The 24,857-nt window shown below is 39.3% G+C and overlaps 1 protein-coding gene across 3 annotated transcripts in view; it reads left to right on the top strand.

The window, feature by feature from the left end:
* The window catches only part of fam189a1 (family with sequence similarity 189 member A1), a 108,025-nt gene extending 83,216 nt beyond the window's left edge, over positions 1–24,809 (top strand). For 2 of the 3 annotated variants that reach the window (XM_013269670.3, XM_013269668.3), the window contains 10 exons: positions 2,160–2,270; positions 5,535–5,699; positions 14,818–14,925; positions 16,695–16,855; positions 20,319–20,454; positions 21,504–21,582; positions 21,669–22,451; positions 22,601–22,672; positions 22,972–23,294; positions 23,986–24,809. In XM_013269670.3, coding sequence (XP_013125124.1) covers positions 2,160–2,270; positions 5,535–5,699; positions 14,818–14,925; positions 16,695–16,855; positions 20,319–20,454; positions 21,504–21,582; positions 21,669–22,451; positions 22,601–22,672; positions 22,972–23,294; positions 23,986–24,189 — 2,142 coding nt within the window. In that variant the 3' untranslated portion in view covers positions 24,190–24,809. The remainder of the gene's footprint in view (positions 1–2,159; positions 2,271–5,534; positions 5,700–14,817; positions 14,926–16,694; positions 16,856–20,318; positions 20,455–21,503; positions 21,583–21,668; positions 22,452–22,600; positions 22,673–22,971; positions 23,295–23,985) is intronic. The other variant, XM_013269669.3, reaches the window with a different exon arrangement.
* The last annotated feature ends 48 nt before the right edge of the window (positions 24,810–24,857 follow it).

Genomic DNA, 24,857 nt, shown 5'->3' with positions numbered 1-24,857 from the left:
ATATAAATAGAATGTAGTAATTTGCAGTTCTCATAAACACATATTTGATTAAAACTAGATTGTTGAAAACATATCAAAGTGAGAAAATTTACCATGTTAAGAAAAAGCTTGTTTAGCTTATTTCATTTTGAATTTGATTGCAAAAAAAGAAAAAAAAAAAAAACGTGGAATGAGCCAACAAAAGGCTGGTAAGTAAGAAAGTAGGTGGTGCTAAAAGGAAACATTTTGCAGCTAATTAGATTAACTGGTAACAGGTCAGTATGGGTGTAAGTGAAATAAGACGCATACGTGATTATGCTCTCAGTTTGTGCAACAGGTTGCTGTTAATGTAAACGGAAAGATTGAGGAGAAGAAGAAGATATAATTATCATTTATCAGAAAAGCTGGGAAATGACTAGGTTACAGTGATTTAGTAAATTAAAAATAATTTACAATAAGGAGTTTAGAGTCGTTGTTTTTGTGTCTGTCCTTGTGGTGATTGTTGTTAGACAAAGTGTTCAGCTGCATGTCCAGCTTGTATTGCAGATTGTGATTCATTCAATATCCAAATCCATTCACCAGAGACACTGTCATGTTTGTCTGCTGATGGAAGAATCCAAATATTATGCTGATTATAACTGCATTTAAACAACAACAGCAAGGATTTTGCTCACGGCACGTGGCCATCCTGTGCTGTTTGGTTGAAACAACATTATGTCCTTCATGTCAGACATGTTTTTTCATCCACTTTGAAACATTTTTTTTTTATTTTAACAGATGGGAAGTCTATTTTTGACTAATGTCTCTCAAGATGTCACCAATGGTCGGGCAGCAAGTTACTGAGCGCAGTTGTGTCCTTGCAGTGCAGAACTTCAAAAACATGCGTGGTGCCACGTTGGTATTACATATACGAGACAGGCTCCTTGTTTTAGACTTATAGAAATTTTTTTAACAATACATTTCTTGAAGGCCAGATTGCTCAGTCTGGTATTGTTCTTGCGCAGCTATTAAGCCACCGAACCAGACAGCTGATATCACATTCAAATGAAATACTAATTAAGAAGATATACACATCATTACCACCGATGCACCATGGGACTCCAGAGTCATGCTCTGTCTGTCTCCTCCCCTGCATGTTTCTGTCCCCATTTATTATCGGTTGTCTCCTTCGTTTCTTTTTTCTTCTGTCTGCATTCATCCTCACTCTTTTCCTTCCATTTATTTATTTATTTATTTGCTTTCTGCCATCCAAGGAGTTGCTCCTCAAGCTTTCCCATCAGCCCCTCAATCTTTCAATTTTCTGCCATGGAAAAAAGCACTTAAACTTATCGCTCCATCTGTTTATTACATGCCACCTCCAGCTCCTTCCCTTCTCCACCTCCTTGTCTCTCTCTCCTCCTCTCCATCTGTTTATGTGTGTTCCCAATAACCTTTTTGCGCATCGAACTCCTCCTTCTAGTGACCTCAGTGTCCTCGGCCAATGCTGTTCCAGTGTCCCAACACTCTGCAAAACTTGATCCATATTACAGTTTTCAATCAGCTGAAGCTGGGGTGTCAGTTTTGGTACATAATGCAGGGGACTGGTTTGCAGTTTCCTGGCCAGAAAAAACTGACTGGAGTCATTTTTAAAACTATTTTCTTTTACGCTTGACCTGTAATTTCAAGTAGCAGGAATAGAAGCCATGTTTCCACAAACAGGATTGATATCCAAGAAAATAAAAAAGAAACCTTTACCCCCAGGAAAACGGGGTTGAGGGAGCGCCGCCACCACTGGTTTAGAGTGTAAAACAATATTACATCTGTTGAGGTTGTACATGTGTGTCTGAGAGAGATGAGCTGCTTCACAGCTGTGATGATGTTGAGAAACACAGAAATTAGTTTAGAATTTCAATCCCTCAGTAAGTTGTTTCTTGTGTCATTGTTTGCCTTCAGACTGTGGAGGCCTGAGGGGGAACAGGTTATTGATTTCTCCTGACATCAGAGCTAATTTCCTCTTTGGTGATCCGTTAGAGTCACTGTGAGTAACGATTGATTAGAGAAGTACACTGCGCCTCTGCTACTTTCAGCAACAGTATCAGAAAGTGCTGAATCAATTTTAGTAGCAACAAGCAGGGACAATTTGCCATTAATACCATTATGATTCAAATATTTTCTCTCTTCTTTCTCTCTTTTTCTCACAGATCACATTCTTCATGCTGCTGTCTGCAGTTTGTGTGATGCTAAACCTGGCGGGCTCCATCCTCTCTTGCCAGAACGCTCAACTTGTCAACTCTCTGGAAGACTGTCAGCTGGTGAGACCAACTGGACCTTAGCCCATGCATGCTCCAGCTTTGCAGTACACTCCAAAAAAGACATTAATCTTTTAATGTGGCTATCGTTTTTGGAGGCTTAAACTTAATTAAAGATAATTGGAAGAAACGATGCAGTGTTTCTGATCTGTAGTGATTAGACAGTGTATTGAACCTAGTATTGAACTTGACTCTTACAAAATAAAGAAAAAAGCTCCTGTTTTCATGAATAAGTTAGTAAAATCAGAGCACACAGACATCAAATCCAATCAAAACTTACATTTGCTGAATAGTATGTCTTACCAAACAGAGCAGCCAATCAACATTTTTCATGTCTAGAATTCTACATAACCCCTTGTCACCAGAATGAACACCTGAGTTGACCCACTAGCAGTCAATAATAAGTAATGGATCTAATATTGATATGTTATCACTAACATTTGTAGGGGTATGCACTAAGGCTGTGAATAGAAGTGAAAACAACATATATGGTCGAAAGGGATAATGAAGAGTGAGTGATGGCATCAGTGACTAATAGAAACGTGTTGTCTGCATGTGAGCCTACATCTACGAATGCGAGCACACGATGGGCTGACGGGCAGCGCTTCTGTTCCAAACAGGCTGTAGGACTGAGTCAGCACCAAAAGTCAGCTGAACTATTTGTCTGTTGATGACTAATGGCTCCCAATAAACACATCCATCTCTGCCAGAATCACAGAGAGCTAAAATAAAATAGATAAACAACTCTGAAAGAGAAAGCCAATGATTTTTTTTTCTTTCTGTTTCACTCCGATAAAGTTGGGAGACATTTTTAAAAAGTGTGGTCAAAACAAACACAGCAGACGGTGAGAAACCCTGACTGTAACGGTGCATTCAAGCATACAGATACATTAAAGGGCCCAAAATACACCACCAGAAGCGCTTGTCACTTCTTGTTGGAAATTCCCGCTCCCCAAATGTTTTAATGTCAGAATTGGTGGAACGGCCGTCACCAGCAATATATGTAACTTTGTCAAACTGTTGTCCTGACGTCTACATCCACTTCATGCTTTGATTGGTCAGCTGGGCAGAGGTGTGAAAGCTGGGAGAACTTCTAACTCAACTTACTGAATGTCTTGAGGAAAGTTCCTGAAAGATAATTAAAAGTAAAAAATAAATATCACTTTAAAAATACACATGATACTCAGAGAATTAATCAAACACCAGGACAGTTATGGTCACACGTTCCAGTTTGCTGCAACTCTTACTTTTCATGAACTACTAGACTGCAGCCTGAGTGTGCACACAGCTATGGCTAACTAATGGCTCACTCACATGAGAGTAAAAATAGGACAGCAAACTCTTTCTGACTGCTAAAAAATCGGTGGTTGCCCAGGGATTGCAGTAAACTTTTTTTTCACTTTTGGCAGTCAATTGCAAGAAGTTACTGAGCATGCAACACCCTCAACCTCTGGGCAGCCACTTTTGATCACAGGTATCCTTGTGGGAGGCAACCTGTCTCCAAACAATCACTGCATTGGACCCGAATTGCAGTCACTCTCCGACAGATTGGTAAATTTATAAACACAGACAGATTGCTAACACACTGCAATCAGTTGGAGTCAGTCTGCAGTGATCAATGCAACTCGTCTGCAACAGGGGATTCAACGCTGGTTTCATCCTGGTTATATTCCTATAAAATAAAATTAAGGTTGGTGAGCTTCTATATCATTTTGCAGTTAAATTGTCAAACCTCCGGGTTTCTGGCAGGACGATTAAATTAAGCAGTTAATGTGAATTTTTGTGTATATAACAGATTTGCAATTTTCACTGATTTAATTGTCAGTTGTCATCTCAAAGAGATAGCATGTAACTGCCAACTTGACCCTATTCAGTCGCAAACGAATAACAGACTGGTGTCACCAGATTCACCATTTTATCACCGTCTTAATGCAAAGTCCCCCCCCCCAAGTTCCAGTTTTCAAAGCATTCATTTCTCTGGCAACAAGATTGCAAGTTTATTGCACACTGTCACAATAATTTTGCTCATGCTGCTGTCTCAACCACTGTTTTCCCTAATGTGACCATAAAGGACTTTCTTAAAATATAATTCCAGATTTGTTGTCTTCTCTCTTCCTGCAGTTTCTTTGCTCCTCTCTGCCCCTTAAGCGCTCTGAGCTAGCTGCTCTGTTAGCCTGTGGTGCCAAGCACTTTGACTCACAGGTGTTTCTACAGTTTGTGGCTGACCTGATTAAGTCACTGCACTTTGGTGCACTATTTTAGCCTCGCTGTAGTGTATATATATCTGTAGAACATCTGAATATATCAGCTGTTTTATTTATGTTAGGATGCTTTGGTGTTCTTTACATTTTTGGTGTTATGACATTTGGGTGATGGTGATGGATTTGTCATCTGTAACCATTTTTTCCAGCATTTCTATGAATGTTGTGATTGTATTTGGCCTCAATAGCAGCAGAGTGAAAATTTGATGTTGTCACATCTCTACCTCGGACATATCTGAATGGAACTATGAATTAGCACTTTTCAAGCACAACCGGTTTTAGCTTGAAGTATCTTTAGGTATTTGAGTGGAGTAGAAAAGGATGAGCTCCCATTTCACAAGACAATCAAAACATCATGCAGATTTACATAATGAGATTCCTAGTTGATTTGTTTTTAATTCAATTCATAGTACCAGGGGTTTCTATCTTTTTCATGACTGAAGCAGCCCCTGGTGATTCATCTAGCACCCAACCCACTAACCTGAGCGCTTCCACATTATAAGCAGCTTTTGTCCTTATGCAAGTGGGAGCAGCCGACTACACCAACTTCACCGCTTTATGTGGCTCCCCAGAGACCCTCCCACAGTCGTGACTGAAATATTAATGTTCTTCATCTCCTTTCCCCAATGTAATTAACCCATACTTGTTGGGTTCATGTCCTGCTTTCTCTCAATCTGGGACACATAGCAGAGGTACGCTCTACCGTTGTCCCTTACTGGGAAGCTCATCATATCTCACAGTCCTTTGTCTCTTTATGCATGTGCAGGTGCCTTTCTCAATCACAGCGAAATACGTTTTGTGCCTCACGTGTGAACTTTGTCATCAAAGTTTTTGATTACACGCCCTTTAACTGAGAATATGTTTGTCAGGGGTAAATATGTCGCTCGTCACTCATCTTCAGAAAAAAGTGACATCAGAAAACCAAGCTCAGGCCTGATTTGTGCGTGTATGTGTGTGTGTGTCTGTGTGTCTGTGTGTTTCCGTGTATGTGGCATGCATGCATGAGTGCGGATGTGTGTTCTCTCCTTCACCCCCCCAGCTCAAGTTTGACAGCGATGGAGTGTGTGTATGCTGCGAGCTACAGAAGCAAAGTTCGAGCTGCAACAGCCTGGGAGAGACGCTGAAGCTGAATCCACTGAGGGACTGCAATACGATACGTATACGTCTCAAGGTGTGTCTGTTTGTATATTGTGACTGGTATTTTTAAAAACATTCTGTATGACTGAACTACACTTTACATTTGTCTGGCATTTGTTTGGCAAAAACCGTCATGGCCAGCTTTAACTCAGTGATGTCACATTTTTAGAGACTTTCGGGAGGCCAGACTGAGACACAAATCCAAACAGCTGCCTTTTTTAAAACACCCATCATTTATTCATTTACTTGCCTTCTTGTGTTTTTGCAATCCAGAGCTGGAAATTGAAGTCTGATTGAACTGTTTCAGGGAAAACTCAGTTTGGATCCATAAACCACCTCCAGGTGCTTGTTTTTCACCTGCAAATGTTGTTTTTCATGATCTTCCCTCTCTATTTTTAGTCATGCTACGTCATGGCTCATGTGACGTCAGTATCATTCAGTGGAGAGCAACACTTTGGTCCAGACTGAAGAACTATTGGATGAAATTGTGGTAACGTTTTATAATATGGTCTGCATCTAAGAGTGTTTTCCCACTTAAATTAAATGGAATATCAATGTACTTAATTTGAAATTACCATGTAATTACACGGTAAGGACAAAAGCCAGACGTGGCTCCATCAGTATAAAGTCACATAGGCCGGCAAATTGTTATGGTATTTATTTTTCTTCTAAGCTGGAAAGGGAGAATAGTCCTTATAAAATTTATATTGGTAAAAGAAAGGGACATTTTTATAATAGAACATCGCCATGCACATCAGGATAATGAAAATGTAAAACTTAAAATTACTTGCACTATAATATATGTCAGTTTTCTTGTAAAATAACCAGAAGGTATGCTCCGCTCGAAATTACTTACACAGCACTTAAAATTACTTACAGAATAATTTGTGTCTGCTTTCTGGTAAAATACCTGAGGTTATGCAATACATAAAAATTACAGTACTTAAATGTACTTACAATATAATTGTTTCGTTGTTTCCTTTATTTTTATTTTATTCTTCCTTTAACTTTATTCTAGTGAACCTACCTTTAAGTATTTGTAGAGAACTAGAACTAACATACCCTGATATTCCTTTTAATTACAGGGAATGGGACCCTTAGATGCAGGTCATGCATATGAAGTGTTACCAAAGTTTTGTACAGATATTAATAGTTCCAAGACTGAGAATGTTGCGATTTTCAGTGAAACATCTCAACAACTTTGGTTAAATTGCTGAGATTAATACTTTCAGGATGAATTCTATCAAATCTTCTTTTGTGTCTTTGACCGATGTTTTTGTTTGTGATCAAACAAACCTACAGATATGGTTCCGTAGTTCGAATTGTAGCTGGTCAACATGCTGGTTTTAGAGCTACATCCTCTGAGAGTCACCAGACTAACCTCATGTTTCAGAGTTTCTTTTCTTACTGTAGCATCAGGGAACAATACAAAACAATGCAGGATTTCTTTCTCAGATTAATTGAGCAGAAAGCAGCAAAAGCATTTGTCTTTCCCCAATAGGCAGACCTCTTAGTATGCAGTATGTATCTACTCTGGGCTGGCTCTAGTTTGCAAGAGTATGACCTCGGTAGATTATCTTGACTCGCAGCGTAAGAGGGAATGATATATAATCTGTCCTACTGCTCCGTTATTGCATAACGACAATCATATCCATTCATTTTATATCCTTGATTGATTATAAAACATTGATAACCAAATAAAAGACTTCTCAGGATGAAGCATGCTTATGAAAAGAGGAAAGATCAACTACATTTGTCACTGTAATCATAACTCTTTGGAAGAGATGGAGAATTGGTGCTATAAACCTTTATTAAGTGCCAAAGAAGTCAGATGTATTGAGTTATGTCTGTGAGGAAGCTGTCACGCACAGGTCCCCCAAGTCTCCGGCTATTTCAGATGGCTGTTAGACGACCGCTGACTCTAATGAACTCATATAGTACCTCGATCACTAAACGACACAGAGTCCTGAATTATAAAAGCAGGTGGACTGACTAAAATTGATTTCTCATTCGCTTATTAGTTGTTGTTACTCAGCAGTAGCGCTTTTCTTAAAAAAATAAATAAATAAAATAAAACCAGTCACCGTTGCTGCTAATATCTGTCATTCGCTCTGTGCTGGCACATTAATTTCCACCCCATTTTTCTTTTCATTACTCTGCCCGGGGCTATAAATCATCAGTGAGGGGGAGTATTGAGGTAATTTGCGATTTCCTGTAAAGGGGCGGATGTGTAACCTTATTCACTAACCTGATTGACCTGGGGCAAGGTATCTTTCAGAGGTTAAATATCTGCTGAGCAGCCATGCTAAACCCCTTACGTGTTGGCAGCGTTATTATTTTTCTTTGCCGGGCAGGATTTATGGTGGCATCGTGAATGCTGTAGTCACAAGGGAAATCAAAGAAATGCATCTTCTCACATCTGTGTGGCAGATGCACAACCAAATTCGAACTCACACAAAGCCATCGTAAATATTTCTTGATTCTTGCGCTGAGAAAAATCACTCAGTGCTGCAGTACATGCAGTGGTTAGACACAGGTTTGTGTGCTACTATAATCTCAGCTTTGTCTCAGGGTAGAGTCTTTACTGTCAAAGCTGCACAGCAGGATACTTAGATGATCAACAGAGAACATCTGACAGTCAGCCAACTCACAAAGAGTGTATCTATTACACGATGGTACTGAGTTGCACCTCTGCACTCCCTGCAGGGGTACACAGTGGATCAATCTTTTTTAAACAACTATGTTGCTTTTAGCTAAGTGTTGCCAGCGATTTTTGTGTGTGTGTGTTGCATTCAGCAGTGTTATCAAAAAGTCAGCAGAGTGATTTTGTATTCATTGTATTTGCTGCTTATTTTCTCTGTCTGCCTTGGCACCTTCCACATGTAAAACTCAGAAGGATAACATCTGCCAACAGCAAGGCAAGACTATATTCCCAGACATATTCTCTATTTGTATTCTTGGTAAATAATGATTTTAGAGTCACAGTGAAAGACTTGTCTTGCTGGTATCTTTTGTTACCCTCTATGCAAGGTTCTTTAGAGCACAAAGACCAGACCTCTTTGCTTTGCTTTGCCTGTATGGACAGCATAATAAAATATTTGTAAAGACCACCATCTTCCTGGTGTTTGGAGTTAGGGATAGGTACTGTAATCCCTCTCATACTGATGCCAAATGTGAGTTCCTGTGTGCCATTAGTATGTCTTTGAATGATAAGGGGATGAGTTTTAAACTTTTGTGAGTTTTAAACTTGTATCTTCATACAAGTTTTCAGGCAGGAATCCATAAAAAATGGTGAGGAGAGGATTTTCTTCTTTTAGGTGTTTATGCTTCCAAACCCCTTACATATTTTTGCAGTACCCTACACAATGGCAAAAACCAAAGTTTAGGAGTTCCTTATGCATATATTGCATATATCACTGCAAATTTTCAGAAAACCCAATACAATGTGCAGTCGTGGTTGAATCCAAAGAGGTTTTGGGCAAATTGTTTTTCTGTCACACAAAGACTGAATAGCACTGCAGGGTTTCCCAGTTTTTGCTTTTCTGCCTTTTTCATTCACATTTTTATGAGTGCAAACCTACTTTTTTGTATTCACCTAGCACCATCATCTAAAATTTCAGTTAATGGCTTCTCTGCAAACTCCACTTCAGAGCCTTATCGGCTGCCACATCAATCATTGACTTTCTAATTCAATTGGCATTCGTGTTAGAGTTGTCGCTGTAAAAGGGTTTCTAATCCAACCTGACTACCTGCTTCTCACTGAAAATACTCATGAAACTGCACGTGTATTCTGCTGAAGTGAGCCCTGACGACAAGCTGCTTGTCAGCTGTCGACATATTGTTTTTGCTCTGAAACTCATCCAGTAATGGGAAAGCATCATTGCCCTAGTGAACTACAACAACAGTTTTCTGATCCATCCATCAGTTTTATCAGAGAGGGTCTGAAGTCCTGCATTCAGCTCATGAAATCTGGATAAAAAAGTGTCAGCAAGGAGTCAGGCTATGTCTTTAGACCAGCTACACTGATGCAATAACAATGTTTATCTCAGGAGTCCAAGTTAAGAACCACTGATCTAGGAAAAAAAAAAGAAACTGGGAGCAATGACAAAGGTTAGATCTTCGGGTCATGAATAAAACTCTTCTTTTCTAAATATTTAACACTTTCTGGGACCAGAACATCGTCTGCTTTCAGTCACTGGAGTTTAAACTGCTGTAGCTCTTCCTAAAGGAGGTCCAGGATTTTCTTTCAGATCCCATGAAGAGCTTTTTTAGCCTGCCAAAAAGAGGTCAAAAAAGACTTTTTAACAGAAACTCAGAGCCGGTTGAATAAAAGCCAGGTGCACCTTTGAAACGGATGTATTTTGGTCAGCCAGTGGGAGCAGCTAATTGAGGTGTATGTTTAGTTTGTGTCTGGACAAGATCTTCACGGTTCGAGGGATAACAATTGAGGATCAGTGATGTGAAAAACCAATTAAGCCCTCTGCCACAGAAAGGTTGTGGCCAGATTAGGCAGTAGGACTGTATTTGTTCTATTATTACAATTATAATAATTATTATTGTAAGAGATTGAATGTGCACAGGGGAAAAAATGTTCTGATATCCTAGCTGAGCCTAGCTGTAGGGGTTTCAGAAATAAAGGACATTGGTCTTCTGATGTGCAATTCTTTATCTGATCCTCAACAAATATTTTTAGACATATTGCCTAGATAGAAAAAACAATACAATTCAATATGTGAAATGTTTGCCTTCACTTTTCATTTCAGTGAGAGAAAATCCACAAATCTACCCAGCAGAAGGGTTAGCACTACTGTGAACTGTAAATGGGATAAATATGCAAAAACAGTGGTATGTGAGCCATATTGTAAAAAACTGATGTTCTTCACTCTGTTAATAATGAAAGCAGTTCTCAATGCACTCATAGAGCAATAATAGTCTTCTTTCACCAGTTCTGTTCTAATGGCCGGCTTGTGGTGATTATTCATGCTTAAAATGTCAGACAGGCTTGCGCTCCATCCAGACTTTCCTCCGACACAAAACATGTTTCAAAACTGTTATTTTCCAAGGGAAACATGTATTAGCTGCATTTTATAGTTGGCACTGCACAACCTCATTTTGGTTCCAACTGGCATCATTTCTGCTTTAAACTTCCAGCTCACACAGGCTTGATCTTTGGCAACTAGATGCTGGCTATTGAGTGTGTTTGAAAAACAGTGGCAGGGCTGGTAATTCTGAACACTGAAGATGCTAAAATGATTTATTTTATGATACAAACTTTAAAAGGAGTAGGCAAGTAACTATTGGTCTGTTCGAGTTGTCATCTATTTGTCATGCCCCATGGGTTGTTGAGCCAGGGTTGTGAGTTTTTTGGATGTTTTGAGTTTTCTGTAAGTTCTTGATTTGCTTCTTTGGATTTCGAAATGTAGTGTATGTTCTAGCTTTATATCTAGTTCTTTCAGTATAATATTTCTTTTGTTTCCTTTGCAATATTTAGTTATCATCTGTTGTGATCCCTTTCTGTCTCCCCAGTCATGCTCTCATGTGCATGTGCTCTCTCTGTGTCCTGTCTCCATTGCCATCTGGTTTCTCGTTTAGTTCTGTCAAGTTCTTATGTTTTAGTCCTGGTTTCAGTATATTTTTCCTCTTGTTTTATCGTCTCATGTGTGTTATGTTCAGGTTTGCGTCCCCTTGCTTCATTAGCTAGATTCTGTTCAGCTGTGTTCCCAGGTGTGTCCACTCTGCCCTAATCTCCTCGTCTATTTAAACCTTCAGTTTGCGTTTATTCTTCGTCATGTTCTCCATCATGCTGTGTGTTTCCCTTGTGTCTTGTTTGTCTTTAGTGTAGACGTGCATTCTCAAAACACGCACCTCTCTTTAAAAGTGCAGCACACCCTGGTGTAAAACAAAAAACAAAAATTTGTTTCAATTAAATGAGATCAAAAGATAATCTTGAGCATATTAATATCATCTTGAGCAAATGGCTCGAAGATTAAGTTTGTTATTCAAATTTTAAGACTGAGAAAACTCGCTCATTTACTGAGTCATCAACCTGCTGATTTTGTGTAAAGATAATACACGAGGGGCGACTGCATGAAATCATTTTGTCCCTTTTCTTACTAAGCTGGTAAATCATAGGGTTTGTTATTTTGCAGCCAAAATCAAACAAATTACAATCAGAGAGACTCTTTAGGGTCTCATTGTGTGTTTTACTATTTTTAGTTGTTAGCATATCTTTGAAGACTGTCCAGTAATCACATGGGATTTAACTCACATATTGTTATTCCCTATACTGATGCCGTGTCAATGTTAACACATTTTTATTCACAAAGCCGTAACAAACTGTATAGCTGTATCAACTCGCCACACTTCCTCCAAACCTCCTTCAGTGTGGATGTTCTTATCATTTTGATCAAGGTTGTGGTTGGTCAAAACATATATATTGTTTTTTCCTAATATATGATCTAGATGCATCAAATATCCATCATATAAAGCAATGCAATCAACAATCCACCACATAAATGTTTTCCAAAGGAAGTTGCTGTCTTGCTTGTATTGGTGATCATCAGGGACATTTTACTGATGTACCATTGATAACAGGCCACTGAAGTGCATGTGCTGATCTACTCCAATATCAAGTCTCAGTGTCCATGTCATTTTGAAAACTTTCAACAGGTTTCACAAGTGATTTAAAGCCATTTCTGAGGTTGTGTTTTCACTGCATTCACTGAAATTTCACATGCACTTGGGGCAGCTGTGCCTCAGGGGTTAGAGCGGGTTGTTCTTTATCACAGGCTTCTAAACTTCAATGTACTGGCCTCGTCACATGGCAGTGTGGGTGTGTTTATATGTGTTTTGTAGAAGCTTTAAATGTACTTGGAAAAATGCAGATAGAGTCTATTTTAAATAACTGGGTATCGAGCTGCAGTAAGAACAAATATCTTCATATTTTTGTAGTTTTAAGGTTCGTTGTTATTATTATTATTACTGTTTCTAGCTGTGAGGAATTCAAGCCGTGCACAATTGGCAGATTTTTATTTATTTATTTTTTAAGTCTAAGATCAATTTGATTATATAAAAGATTATTTGGCTTATATCCATTAGGGCATTTTTTTTTTTTTTTTTTTTTTTTTTTTTTTTTGCATTGCATGACTTGATAAACCTCAGCAGGTGAGGTGGCCGTCCTCTCTGTGGGCCTAACACCAGTTGAGGTTTCTAATGTCACTGATAATTATGCGCCTCGTGAATCCGATGAATAATCTGTGCGACAGGCTGGAAAACCACTTTGTATGGTAGCTGGGGAGCTTCCTGTGTCCACAGAAAGTCCACAGCGAGTTTCAGCTCTCTTCTTTTCTTGTCTTTAAGAAGTTGATATATTTTAATTGAACACATTTGTTGAATGCACCTGTTAGTTGTGCCGGCAGCAGGGCAGTTTGGTATCGTTGTGATCGTGTGTCTGTGCACCTGCATACGTCCACGGGGGTTGACTTGGAAAACACAACTCCAGTTGTTTTTCTCTGTGAATAAAGTTGAAATGTGAAGCTGCTGTTTCAAGTCAAACAACTGCCACAGCTGCTGCTCCCTGCATAAAATTCCTTATGTAGATGAGTTGGTGAAATTGTACTTAAGAATCAGTTTTAGCAACAAGGAAATTATTTCTCTTTTTAGCACACAACATGGTGAGAAGTGTAAAGATGTTAAAGAGATGGTGCAGAAAGAGACAAACAAACAAACTTGCAAGAGTTTCTTGGACTTATGCAAAATGATGTAGCTGGCAATGGACAGATGCAAGGATATCGAGGGTTACACCCTCTTGCAGTGAACAGGAGGTATGTCGTACCACAGGCAGAAAATGAAAGCTGATCAAGTTGTTTCACTAACTCATCTATGCAAGGCATTTTGGCATTTTGTACACGGTGGCTGTTTAAAAATGTAATCACCACATTTAGATTTTTTTCTCCAAATTTTGACTTTATCCTAAAAATATTAAATAATCATAATAATAATAATGAACAAAAAAACCTTCAATTCTTTTCTTTTTTTTAAAAAAATTAATCTGCTCCTAATACTACCACACATCCACCCATCTCGGCTTCCCCTCCCTCCTTTCCTTTTAACTGTCTTTTTTTTCCTAATAGTAATCCCGGGAAGTGAATCCATCTATCAGATTAACCCTTTGGACTTTTCTTTAAAGGATTCTATTCAAGCACATGAGTGGACAGATCGTGCTTCAGACTTCTTTTGTTCACATATGAAAAAGTGTGTTTAGTTTATCTTATTTTGAATGAACATTACAAAGTGCTGTCATCCTTTGTCCTTTCAGTGCATTGTGTGTGCCAGACAGTTGCTATTCCCTGAGCTAATTTTTAAACAGATGTTGTTCCCATGTCTTCTGGAAATTAATTCATGCAGCACCCGTATTACAGCTTTATTTGTTAAGACATACCAAGAGCCGATATTACTGGAAAAACTGAGCCACTTAAATATATGAAATATGATCGTAATAGCCAATACGGATGATTTTCTTCCACATTTGTCTAAAAGAATAGCACAAACAGCAGCATAATGGGACTGCAGTCATATGAAGTATTTTCTCTGATTCAAGATGCTGGTCTAGTATTTCACCAGCATGCACTTTATTTTGCTGACAGATTCAATACTGGTTTGTACCCTTGCTGTTCACTGCATTGGCAGAGTGAGTGTGTGTGTGCGTGTGTGTGTATCTACTGTAAGTTCATGCTTTACCCTGGATTTTAATGATCTTTAGAGTGTGTTTGCAACAATCCACAAAAATGCACAGGCGTTCTATTTCTCTCTAAAGGTACTTAACCTTTTAAAAGTATTTTAAATGCATTAACACTCTAGTTTATTAGTGTTTGTGTAGTTGTCTTACAGAACCAGGCTTCTCTTACTGCAGTGCCACCCTGCTATGTGCCTAAACTTATCCTATTATAGTTTCTTCACCTTTAGGCCTCCTTTTGTTCTCATATTCCCAGCCTTTACTGTTCATAATACCGGCTATCTTTTCTTCCCATTTCCTCCTCCTCACTTTCCCTCCTACATGACTCTAATTCCTTTTATTTGTCACTCATATCCTTTTTGCTCTTATGTTTCTTGTTGCTCTAACAGCCTCCTCCTCTGCTCTCTCTTTCCTTTAGGAGCTGCTTTTCAGTGTATGTGCCCTTAACGTCATCTCCACCATTGTGTGTGCTCTAGCCACTGCAATGTGCTGTATGCAGATGGTCTCGACTGATGTGCTGCAGATGGTGAGTGTGATCGAAAGGCAGACGGCAACGGTAGCTGACTTAACTCACTCTTCAGTGACCGTCCTGCAGTTAAAAACGTGCATTTTTTTCCTGCTATCATCAGGGCATGCAGCAGGAACATTGCTGCAGATTTGATCTGTTTTAGGATAGTAGTTTTAATCAGAACTAACATGGTCAAATTCATCTGAGTTGCACACCAAAAGCAGTTATTTCATTCCTTTAAACACATCAACAGCCCAAAACGTAGAGATAAGAAAAATAGTTTTGCAGTCTTCAAGAGCTTTCGATATGTGTTAAATTGAATTCATTTTTTTTATATAGTGCCAAATCACTACAGCAGGCACCTCAAAGGCGATTTAGAGTGTAAGGTAAAGACCCTACTGAAAGATTAAAGGAGTCTCAACATTAAAACTGGTGCTTTCACCTTTATGTGACATTTTACCGTGAACTTTGTAAGGTTTGAAGAAATTAGAAGTGTTAGTGCAAAAAAATATGATTATAAAAAATTGACTTTATGCAAACATGATATTAATTTACTTGTTTTTTTTTAAAATCTATTTTATAAAATATAAGAAATAGCAAGACAAAGACAAAAAAATTTATTGATGACTACCAATTAGCTCTCATATTTATTCTGATTAAACAAGAGAAATTAATAACAAAGGGCATGAGTACATTTATTATAGGCTGTTTGAATTATACAGCATTTAAGAATGTAAATGGAAGAGGAAAATCATTCACAGTTTGAATTAATGCCTTAAATCAGAGCACACCCTGCTTCAGTGCTCAGCATAATATGTCTGATGAGCAGACATAGATCTTCCTCAGACTTCTTTGTATGGAGAAGTGTAGATATAAATGCATTTTGGTGCTAATGCCTTTTGTTGCTACAGTCTAATAACAAATCAATCATGAAATCAATCAGGAGAATTTTAACCTTATTGTTGGTTCAGCTGAATATAAGACATCACACATGCCGTGCACGAGTTAGATAACTATATGAGAGTAGGAAATTATACTGTTTGATAAGAGCAAACAGTAAAGCAGGAAAACCTTTGGCTGCTGAACATCATGACTTCTAAGTATTGATTCACAGAGAAGCAAAGGACAAAAAAAAGCACTGTCTTATCTCCACCAGTCGAGTTTCCAAGAATGGCCTCATTTCCCATTTGCTACAAAGGGTGTCAACCTTTTGTTTAGCTCAGTAAATTTAGCCGAGTCAATAGCAGCGGCGGCAGCCTGGAGATTAGAAAAGCAGGTTGACTGTGACTGGAAAGTTGTCCCACTTAGAAAAGGCTGAGTAAAGAGCCTTTGAAAAGAAGCTGGCCCCATGCACGGCACTTGCATCAGTTAGACTGTGTTCAGAGATCCGAATGCATGTAAGTGACATATTGTGTTGTAAGCCACCCGCTCTGTTCAAGGATGGTTGTTCACAGTGGTCATAGATGGCTTCTTTGACTTCTCTTTTAAACCATCTGTCTTCTCTGTCCAAAATGTGAACATTGGCATCCATTCACATTTTGGACATAGATTAATAGTGTTCCTTAAGGGACAGCTCCTAGTAGGACTTAAACACCTGGGACTCCCCTCCATTTGGTCTTGGAACTGAAGAAGCTTCTCCGATGAGAGGTGAAACGTCTTCAAGAAACTTAAAGAAGTCCAGTCGCTTTTCTTTTCAAGCTCCTTAGATTAGTATGACCTGGATGACTGAGAACCTACAAAGACAACTTAATAATGCCTCTTTTTTTAATTTTTTTTGCTGCTTTCAGTTTATGCCACACAGAGCTCGAGCCCTGAATGCTGACTGTATGACCCCCCACGGAACAATCCTCCACCAAACACTGGACTTTGATGAGTTTATTCCTCCCATTCCCCCACCGCCATACTACCCCCCAGAGTACACCTGTACCCCCTCAATGGATGGACAGAGGTGAGAAGCAAAGCAGTTTTGATCAGCATCACATTTGTAACTATAGATACTTTCAAAGTTTACATATTAAAAATGCAGTCTACAGTATTCTACGTTTTCTTTGTAATTCATAATAAATACTACGTTATTGACCAAAAACTCAATGGTACTTAATCTGGTTTCATTTTTCTATGACACTTGACACTTAACGATCTAAAGCCACCACTTTACATCTTTGTGCAACTGTCAAAGAGTAGTTACATAAAAATTGCTGTGTAATCCAAAAAAGCATAACTCGTTACATTAAGTGGAACACAAACTACAAGTTAATTACACTCCTTTTAGGCTACAGACAAATGAAGAATATAGCTGTAAATATTATTTATTTTGATGCATTGGGCATCCTCCCAGAGGGCAGCAATTCAAATTGGGTATCAACTAGCTGTATGTTCTCTTTAAAAAGACATTAGGGATTGTTTCTGAGGTTTTATTTATATGATATAATCTATTCAATGAAAAGAATTGCTAAAGTCCATTCATTTGCAGTCTAATCCTTGTGCCTGACCATTTGCAGAGGAATGTTTTGTTTGTTTAGCCGTTTAAAACTGACATATGAATCATTCAAGCATAAAAAGGCACCTAACTCAAGGGATGAACCAGTGTTGTGTCTGCACAAAACAGACAACTTAGCAAAGAACCAATTTTAATTTGTATCTGTAGGCATTTTATGCTACCAGTCTGTTGCTAAAACACATAATTTGTTCCCATTTCTTTATATAGAAAACCTAGTATAACACGGTTTGACAGCAATCAAATACTAGCTTTGCACAAATGGATTCACAGAGAGCTATTAGAGAGAAACTTTATGAATCTGTTAGCTGAAAATCGGCATATCTCAGCATGGTGTGGAGTGTATCCTTAAAAAAAACTTTCTATAGCAGATGAACAGCATCTGAAAGTCATGTCCTTAAGAAATGTCAAGAAGACCTTCTTAAGGAAGGGAATCACTCAGCTGTACCAAATTACACAAAAAGTGGATTGAATACAGCAGGTCTTAAGTAGCGATGACTTAAAATTTGAAATTTTTGGTTAAAATAAACATCAGTATTTATGGAGGAGGGCAGGAGAGAGATGCAGCAGTGAGTGTCTACAGCTATCTGTAAAACACAGCCAGTGGTATGGAGCAGTGTGTTGATGGAATTATGAACACAGCCCAGATCTCAACATTAATGAAGTGTGGGATCTTCTTATGATCAAATGAAACAAAAGGCAGCCAACATCCAAAAAAAGAGCTTTGAATGTCCTTCAAGAAGCCTGGAGAACTACTCCTGAACACAACTACAAGAGATTACTAGAAAGCTTACCTAAGAGAGTTCAGGCTGAGTTGAAGAACAAAGATGGCCATACCAAAAATTGACTTTGAAGCTCAGTGGATTTCCACAAACTTTGTCTTTGCTTCATACACCATATTTCATTTATGTTTGCACATTTTAATAAACCTTGACACTTTTGCACAGTACTGTAATTACATTTCTTCCAGCTTTCAGTTTTTCATAGTAGCACCAACATTTAAGATTCATTATCTTAAATATTTTTAAAAAATCCTGCACAGACTGTGCAGATCTGACTGTGAATCTAAGCGACACTGCACACTCATACATCATGGGAATTACAAGTTCATTGTAGTATAAATGCAAACTTGAAAATAGAGAATAAGACCATAGACCCATCAGAAAAGTGTTCAGTGAGGCTGTAGATCAAGCGAGCTCAGGCAAATTTTTCCTGTACTCCTCTATAAAATCAAATGTTTTACAACCAAAGGCTTTCCATCTGCTGGTAAATAAAAAGAAAAACAGATTTGCGGCATTTTGACGTTGACTTTACATTTCAGGAAGGACCAGCTTTTATATACAGACTATGGGATTTTTCTATATACTCTTGTGCCCCTTCATAAGCACCGATAATAACTAGTTTCACTTATTATTATAGGTGTGAGGTTTTCGGATGTGAAAAGGACACGCATCAAAGCGATGCTGCTTAGTTTAGGAGGCGCTAAAAGCATAATAACTAATGCATTTTCTTACTGGTATCTGTTTCTAGGTTAAAGACCATTTTCACATTAATATTTAACCTCTACTGCTGTAAATCTCACCAGGATTTCCTGTGAGAAAGTAAATATGCAGGTGCATGAAGCAGTGTTTGCATGGAAAATGCAAACCCATCATATTAAGCAGCAACGGCAAGCATCTCTTCACACGTGTTATTATCAACCACGTTGAGCTCAGAGCATTTCTCTCCATTAAGACGCTGTGACCGCGGTACTCAGCTGCAATGGAAGATCATTTGACCCCCTCCCTCACCACCATCTCCATTTTCTCAGCCTTTGCAGAGAGAGCGGTGCTGTTGTGGCCATTTGGCAGGAAGCCTCATCTGTTTGTCAGTTATCCCATAAATATATACAAGGCAACGGAAGCATTTATAGCATCCATGCTCAGGGCCAGGGATGTGTCATGACATCATTATGCATTGAATGACTGGTGGAAACACTCAGGTTGTATTTCATGCTCTGCCACTTTAGAGGAGAATGGGGTTGTAATTAAAAGATATGACAGCACGCATGGCTGCTCATTCTTAATTGGTACCATATGAAACATAGTGCTGCACACTGAATAATACAGCGCCGATATATATTGTTGGGACTGGAGTGTAGGAGACAAGAGGATCGCTTTCATCCATTCTTTCTTAATGCTTTTATAGACAATACCATATGTTTGATTCGGATATTCATGCTGGTGGTGACAGTTTCTTAAACACAACACTGTGCGACTGTCTCAGAGCACTCTCTCTTTGTATTCCAGGTATCCGAGAATAGTTTTGTTGTTTATTTAATCATTCCTCGGCACATGTTTTCTGGTTGTCCTCCATTCGTTTGTCCATTTCAAGATCTCATGAACACCTTCAGGGAATTTCAGTTACACTTTGCTGGTCAAAGCTCATTACCATTTCTTCTTCTTCCTCTTTCGACTGCTCCCTTTAGGGGTTGCCACACCAGATCATCGGCCTCCATTTCGCCCTATTCCTACCGTCCTCCTCTGTCACGCCAACGGTCTGCATGTCCTCTTTCACTACATCCACTGCGATCTCCAAAAACACATTTTCTCAAGTATTCATACTCTAATTGTGACAACATTTCACAGGAGTTTCCATTAGAATAAAATTATTAAATGATGAGCTGTTATATATCCAAAAGGTCAGAGGTCATAGTCTCTGTGACATCCTCTATAAACTCTTTTCTGCCCAGAGCAGTGGGATATTTTGTGGACATATTTCACAGCTGGTCAGTGTTCACTGCATATATATTACCCTAAGACAAAGGTGTTAACTGCAGCTTGGCCAGTCAGTGGAAGATTATATTTATAAGGCATTCTTTGTAATTTATTAGTTCTGTTGTTTGATTGACTCTTTGCTTTTCTGTCCCTTTCAGAGGCTTGCATCTGGACTTTCCCCATTCTCCCTTCAGTGCCATATATGGGGTGCCTATCAACAGCCCAGGCACCCTGTACCCAACTGACCTGCCCCCTCCATATGAGTCTGTGGTGGGTCAAACACCTGCCAGCCAGGTGAGGAAAAACAACACCACATAGGTGCATTTTTATCTTAGGTTCACCAGGTTCTAATTATTAATGTTTTTTTAGTTTCATATTTTCTTTTAGTTGTGCATTCAGTAATGTGAAATGACTTCTTTGTAAAATGTAGCATTTTAGGAAGAGTCAAAGTGACGGGTGTAAATTTTTTTGCAGTCGCTCTTGAAGCCAAGTGGGTTTCAAGGTCAATGGGAAGATTTTTAGATTAGATGTGTGTTTTTAAAGGTTACAGACCTTAATAAAACGGTTAGGATTTGTGTCACGTAATTATGTGTCTACTGTTTTCCACTTCTAATTAATATTTGTTAGAAACATTTGAATGTCATGTCACGTGCAAAATTTACAAGCCCCAAAATCACAACAAATATAAGCTCAGTATCATCCAGCTGCCTTGACTGGCTGGGTGAAGTGATCAGAGCTTTTTTTCCCTTTGCTGCGTCTCATTGTTCAGCGCTAAAAATAACTTGCTAATGTATGAGTAAATCCTTCTGTTATCTTCTCAACATCGTTTAATCACCCCTCACTTATTCTCTGTGCCATTACAGAGATTAAATCCGCAGTTCTCTTCATACCTATTTTTTTTTGTCTGTCAAAGAGGAATCAAAAGAAAGGTCTGCTCGCCTGAAATAGATAAGCTGTTAAAAAGTGACTACAGCCATGCAGCAAATGATTTGATGTGTGAGAAATCATCAGAATCTGATGATTTCGGCCTTGAGATGCCATGATTTCAAAAAAGTTATGTGAACCTATACATATCATATAATGTACCTCAAAAAGGCCATTAGTGCTTCTAATTAAAGTTCCTGTTCAGCTCAACATTATACTGTAATTTTCTGCACTGGTACCCCTGCTCTTTATAGTGACAAATTACTGGTAGTGTGTTGTGGTCTTGCAGAGCCCTCTACAGACCAACTAGTGGTACTGAAGGTTAGGCGCCACGCAGCTGTTCTGCGATATAGCACACGTCAAATATCCATATTTATTGAGGAGTCCTGTTATGTTTACTAATAATTTTGTCTTCTCAGGTTACCATCAGCATAGAGCAACAGGCCACTGAGTCCAGTTTGTGTGAGAGAAACACTACTGCAGGTCTCAGCACTCAGGGTAAAGACAGTTTGAATAGTCACAGTGCTGTTTGTTCCTAATTATCTTTTTCCACTGGTGATTGTGCTAATGATGCATTTTTGCAGCTTCAGTGGACAGTGCCTCTCTCATGGTGTCAGAGGTGGCTGACCAGGACCAGACTTGCTCCTCAGAGGACTTGTGCTCCCTGGAGGTCCAGGGCTCTGACTCCTCTCCCTATGGCACGCCCCACACTGCCCCCACTGATGGAAGCTGCACCAGCCTGGAACTTTGTACACGTGATGCCTCACGTTGCCGCCGTGGCTTGACTAACACTGACGCTCGCCCTAGTGATACTGGATACAGTGAGTCCTCACACACGCAGGAGTCGCTGGAGCGCTCACCTGACTGGTCCTCGGAAAACTTTAGCAATCTGGACCAAGAGGACTCAGCAGAGAACACACATCCATGTGAGGAACTCAGGGCTTCAATGCATATATGCGATGAGCTGGCCTCAGCCAAGCATTTACCAGAGGAGCCACCGAAACCCACACCACACACCCTCATCAAAGCGAGAATGACAAGCCGGAAGCTCACACTACCGGTTACTATCCCCCCGCCACCTCAGCCTTGCTCCCCCACCTCTGTGGCTTCCTCTGGTGGAACTTCAGCTATCAGCCCTTTGGCTGCTTCCCCTTCCCCTTCACCTCCTGCCAGGCCACGCGGCCCAAGGCTGTGTTTCAGTGTTTGGTCACCTTCCTCTGCATCACAACCCCCCTCTACCTCAGCCCAAAGCGGACACTCACCCTCAGAGAGGCCTCGGGTGCTCCGAGCGGCCAGGAGGTACCGCAAACTGGCACGCATTGTCCGTTCCACCAGTGACCCTATCTCGTGCTCCACTACGACAGGAAGTAAGTGCAGCAAATATGTTACAGTTTTACACTGCAGCTTAATTAGTCCATCTGAGAATCATCAGCAATCTTTCACTTCTCGATTCTCCAACATCATTATTTGCTGCATTTTGTTATTTTTTTATTTTGCTTTTGTCTCCCATCTACAGGAGAAAATTCTGGGTGCACCCCTGGAAGTGACCCTGCTACTGAAGAGTTAGCTCATGCATCACCAGATCAGGGTAGGAGCGTATACATTTATTCACTCTATTTTGTGACTAAATGTAACCTGGTTGGCTCACTATAATAAATTAAAATCCATTGTCTGATAGAAGAAAATAGCGGTAATTGTAGTTTCTGGAGAAACATGGCTTTTACAAGACTGCGTTGCATTTGAGAGAATGCCAAAGCCAATTTTAAATGAGCTGCGATCATCTTTACATATGACGCTAACTCCATTTGGCATTAGCTCTAATTTTAAGAACTGTGTGTGATTAAATGTCTTTTGGTTTGTTTTTTGCTGCTTTTTTCCCCTCCTTAGAGCCAAGGGACAATTCAACAGAGGTAGTTGGAGGTAAACCCACACATATGTATGCCAGGAAGCAGCAGAAAGAGGGCAAGAAAGTTGACATCCACCTTAAACCCAGATCGCTGCACACACACTCCTCCAACGAACGCCCACACTCCCTGGCTGACCTTAAGATGTACAAAGACACCAAAATACTAGTGGCTAAGTTCCTGGAGCACTCGAGCTGCAGTCTACCTCCTGAAGTCCAGCAAGTTGTCAACAACATCAAGTGTGTCATTAAATCGGATGAGAAACACATGGAGGAGGCCATCTTTAGTGCAAATGTCATAGATCAGGTAACCTGAATATATTATGGATAAAAGCCTTTGATAGTTCAGTGCATTTTAGAAATCTGTATACCATCTGGCTTTGGTCGTTAGTGGTGAAAAAAGCATTAAACTGGACCAGCTTAGCAGTGTTTTACAAGCTTTTTACACCAAAAACAAACATACAAGGATGAAAATCAGGAAGACATTTTGGATTGGCTCAATCAGCATTTTTCTATTTTGAACACAACATTATTGTGGCCAAAACATTTCAAATATTTCAAAATAATAATAATAAAAAAAAGAGTATGTGCATAAAATTTGGAAAAGAAATTCCTATTAATCAAATTTAACTTTGTTTATTCTGAGTTTTGTCTTTTTTTTTTTGCTAATGAATTAGAAATGTAGGTAAGTATATATAAGGATTAGTTACTCTACTCTACCCACTATATATGTCATTAATATGATATCAGGGCTTTTATTTTTAAATATGACATTTATTTTCAGTACAGCTGTTTCAAAGGGTTTATCAGTTGGAATCATGTGCTAAAAATAGTAATTTGTTATTGGATAAGTACCTGCATAATCTGTAACTTAGAAACATCTGGAGACTTCGAAGAGATATATAACTGAATTTCATCTGTATTGAAGAGATATGAAATGTCTCAAAATGCCTCTGTTATGTGTCTGTCACTGATTCTTGGTGGTTTTGTGCTCGAAGGTGATGACCCAGCGCATCATAGGCAGTCCCAGAAAGCGTGGGCATGAGGATCTTCATCTCCAGAGCTGCGGCGCTTTGAGTTCATCACCGTCCCCTTCCATGCGCCGTCCAAAACATCTCCCACAAACATCCACTGCCTGCACCAATCCACTGCGTTCCCCCTCCTCTGAACAAAGCCTTGAGTGCAGAGAAACTATTCTCTGACCACTCTCCTAACGAGGACTTGGGTCTAAACTCTGAGGGCATTCCAGGATGCTGGTGTTGCAGACATGCTGCCCTGGGAATCTGATGTCTGTGAAGCGCTTAAGAACTCTTTGGGTGTCGTGAGATCGTTTCTTGAACAATGTGACTGCAGCACAAAGCTACTGAAATGCCTTCATACTTCATTCCCTAGTGCCCTGTGAGACTGTGCCAAGTCATCAGCAGAAATGGTAGCAAACTCAGACTGAGCCTGCCAGTGTCTGTAGTGGCTTATTTCTCATCAGAAAAACAAAAGAATGTTTCTCCCTCAGGGGATCTTTTCTACTCAGTTTCATCTCTTAAAAAAGAAACAAATACGCAGCTGGTAAGTTTGGATCAGTGACTGAAAGACAAAGGAGATTGTGTAATCAGTATTCCTCTTGTCCTCATAAGAAACAGAGAAAATACATGTTTGTATTAAACTGTGAACTGAATTGACAGGACATTGTTTGCAGACTTTGTGGAATTGTTACTGATAGGGTGGTGACTATTTTGTGGTTCAAGAACATCACAGATGTGGATTATTTAACTTACCTCATTGTGTTACAATTCTTATCTGTGTTACAATAAAATATGCGTTTGTATTTTGTTGTTTGTGGGTTGTTTTTTTTTCTGTCTTATTAGATCATTTA

This window comes from Oreochromis niloticus, linkage group LG1 (assembly GCF_001858045.2).
Source record: "Oreochromis niloticus isolate F11D_XX linkage group LG1, O_niloticus_UMD_NMBU, whole genome shotgun sequence".
In the NCBI taxonomy this organism is placed as follows: domain Eukaryota; kingdom Metazoa; phylum Chordata; class Actinopteri; order Cichliformes; family Cichlidae; genus Oreochromis; species Oreochromis niloticus.
The sequence above is the reverse complement of the archived record's forward strand: the minus strand, read 5'-3'. Positions and strand labels throughout refer to the sequence as shown.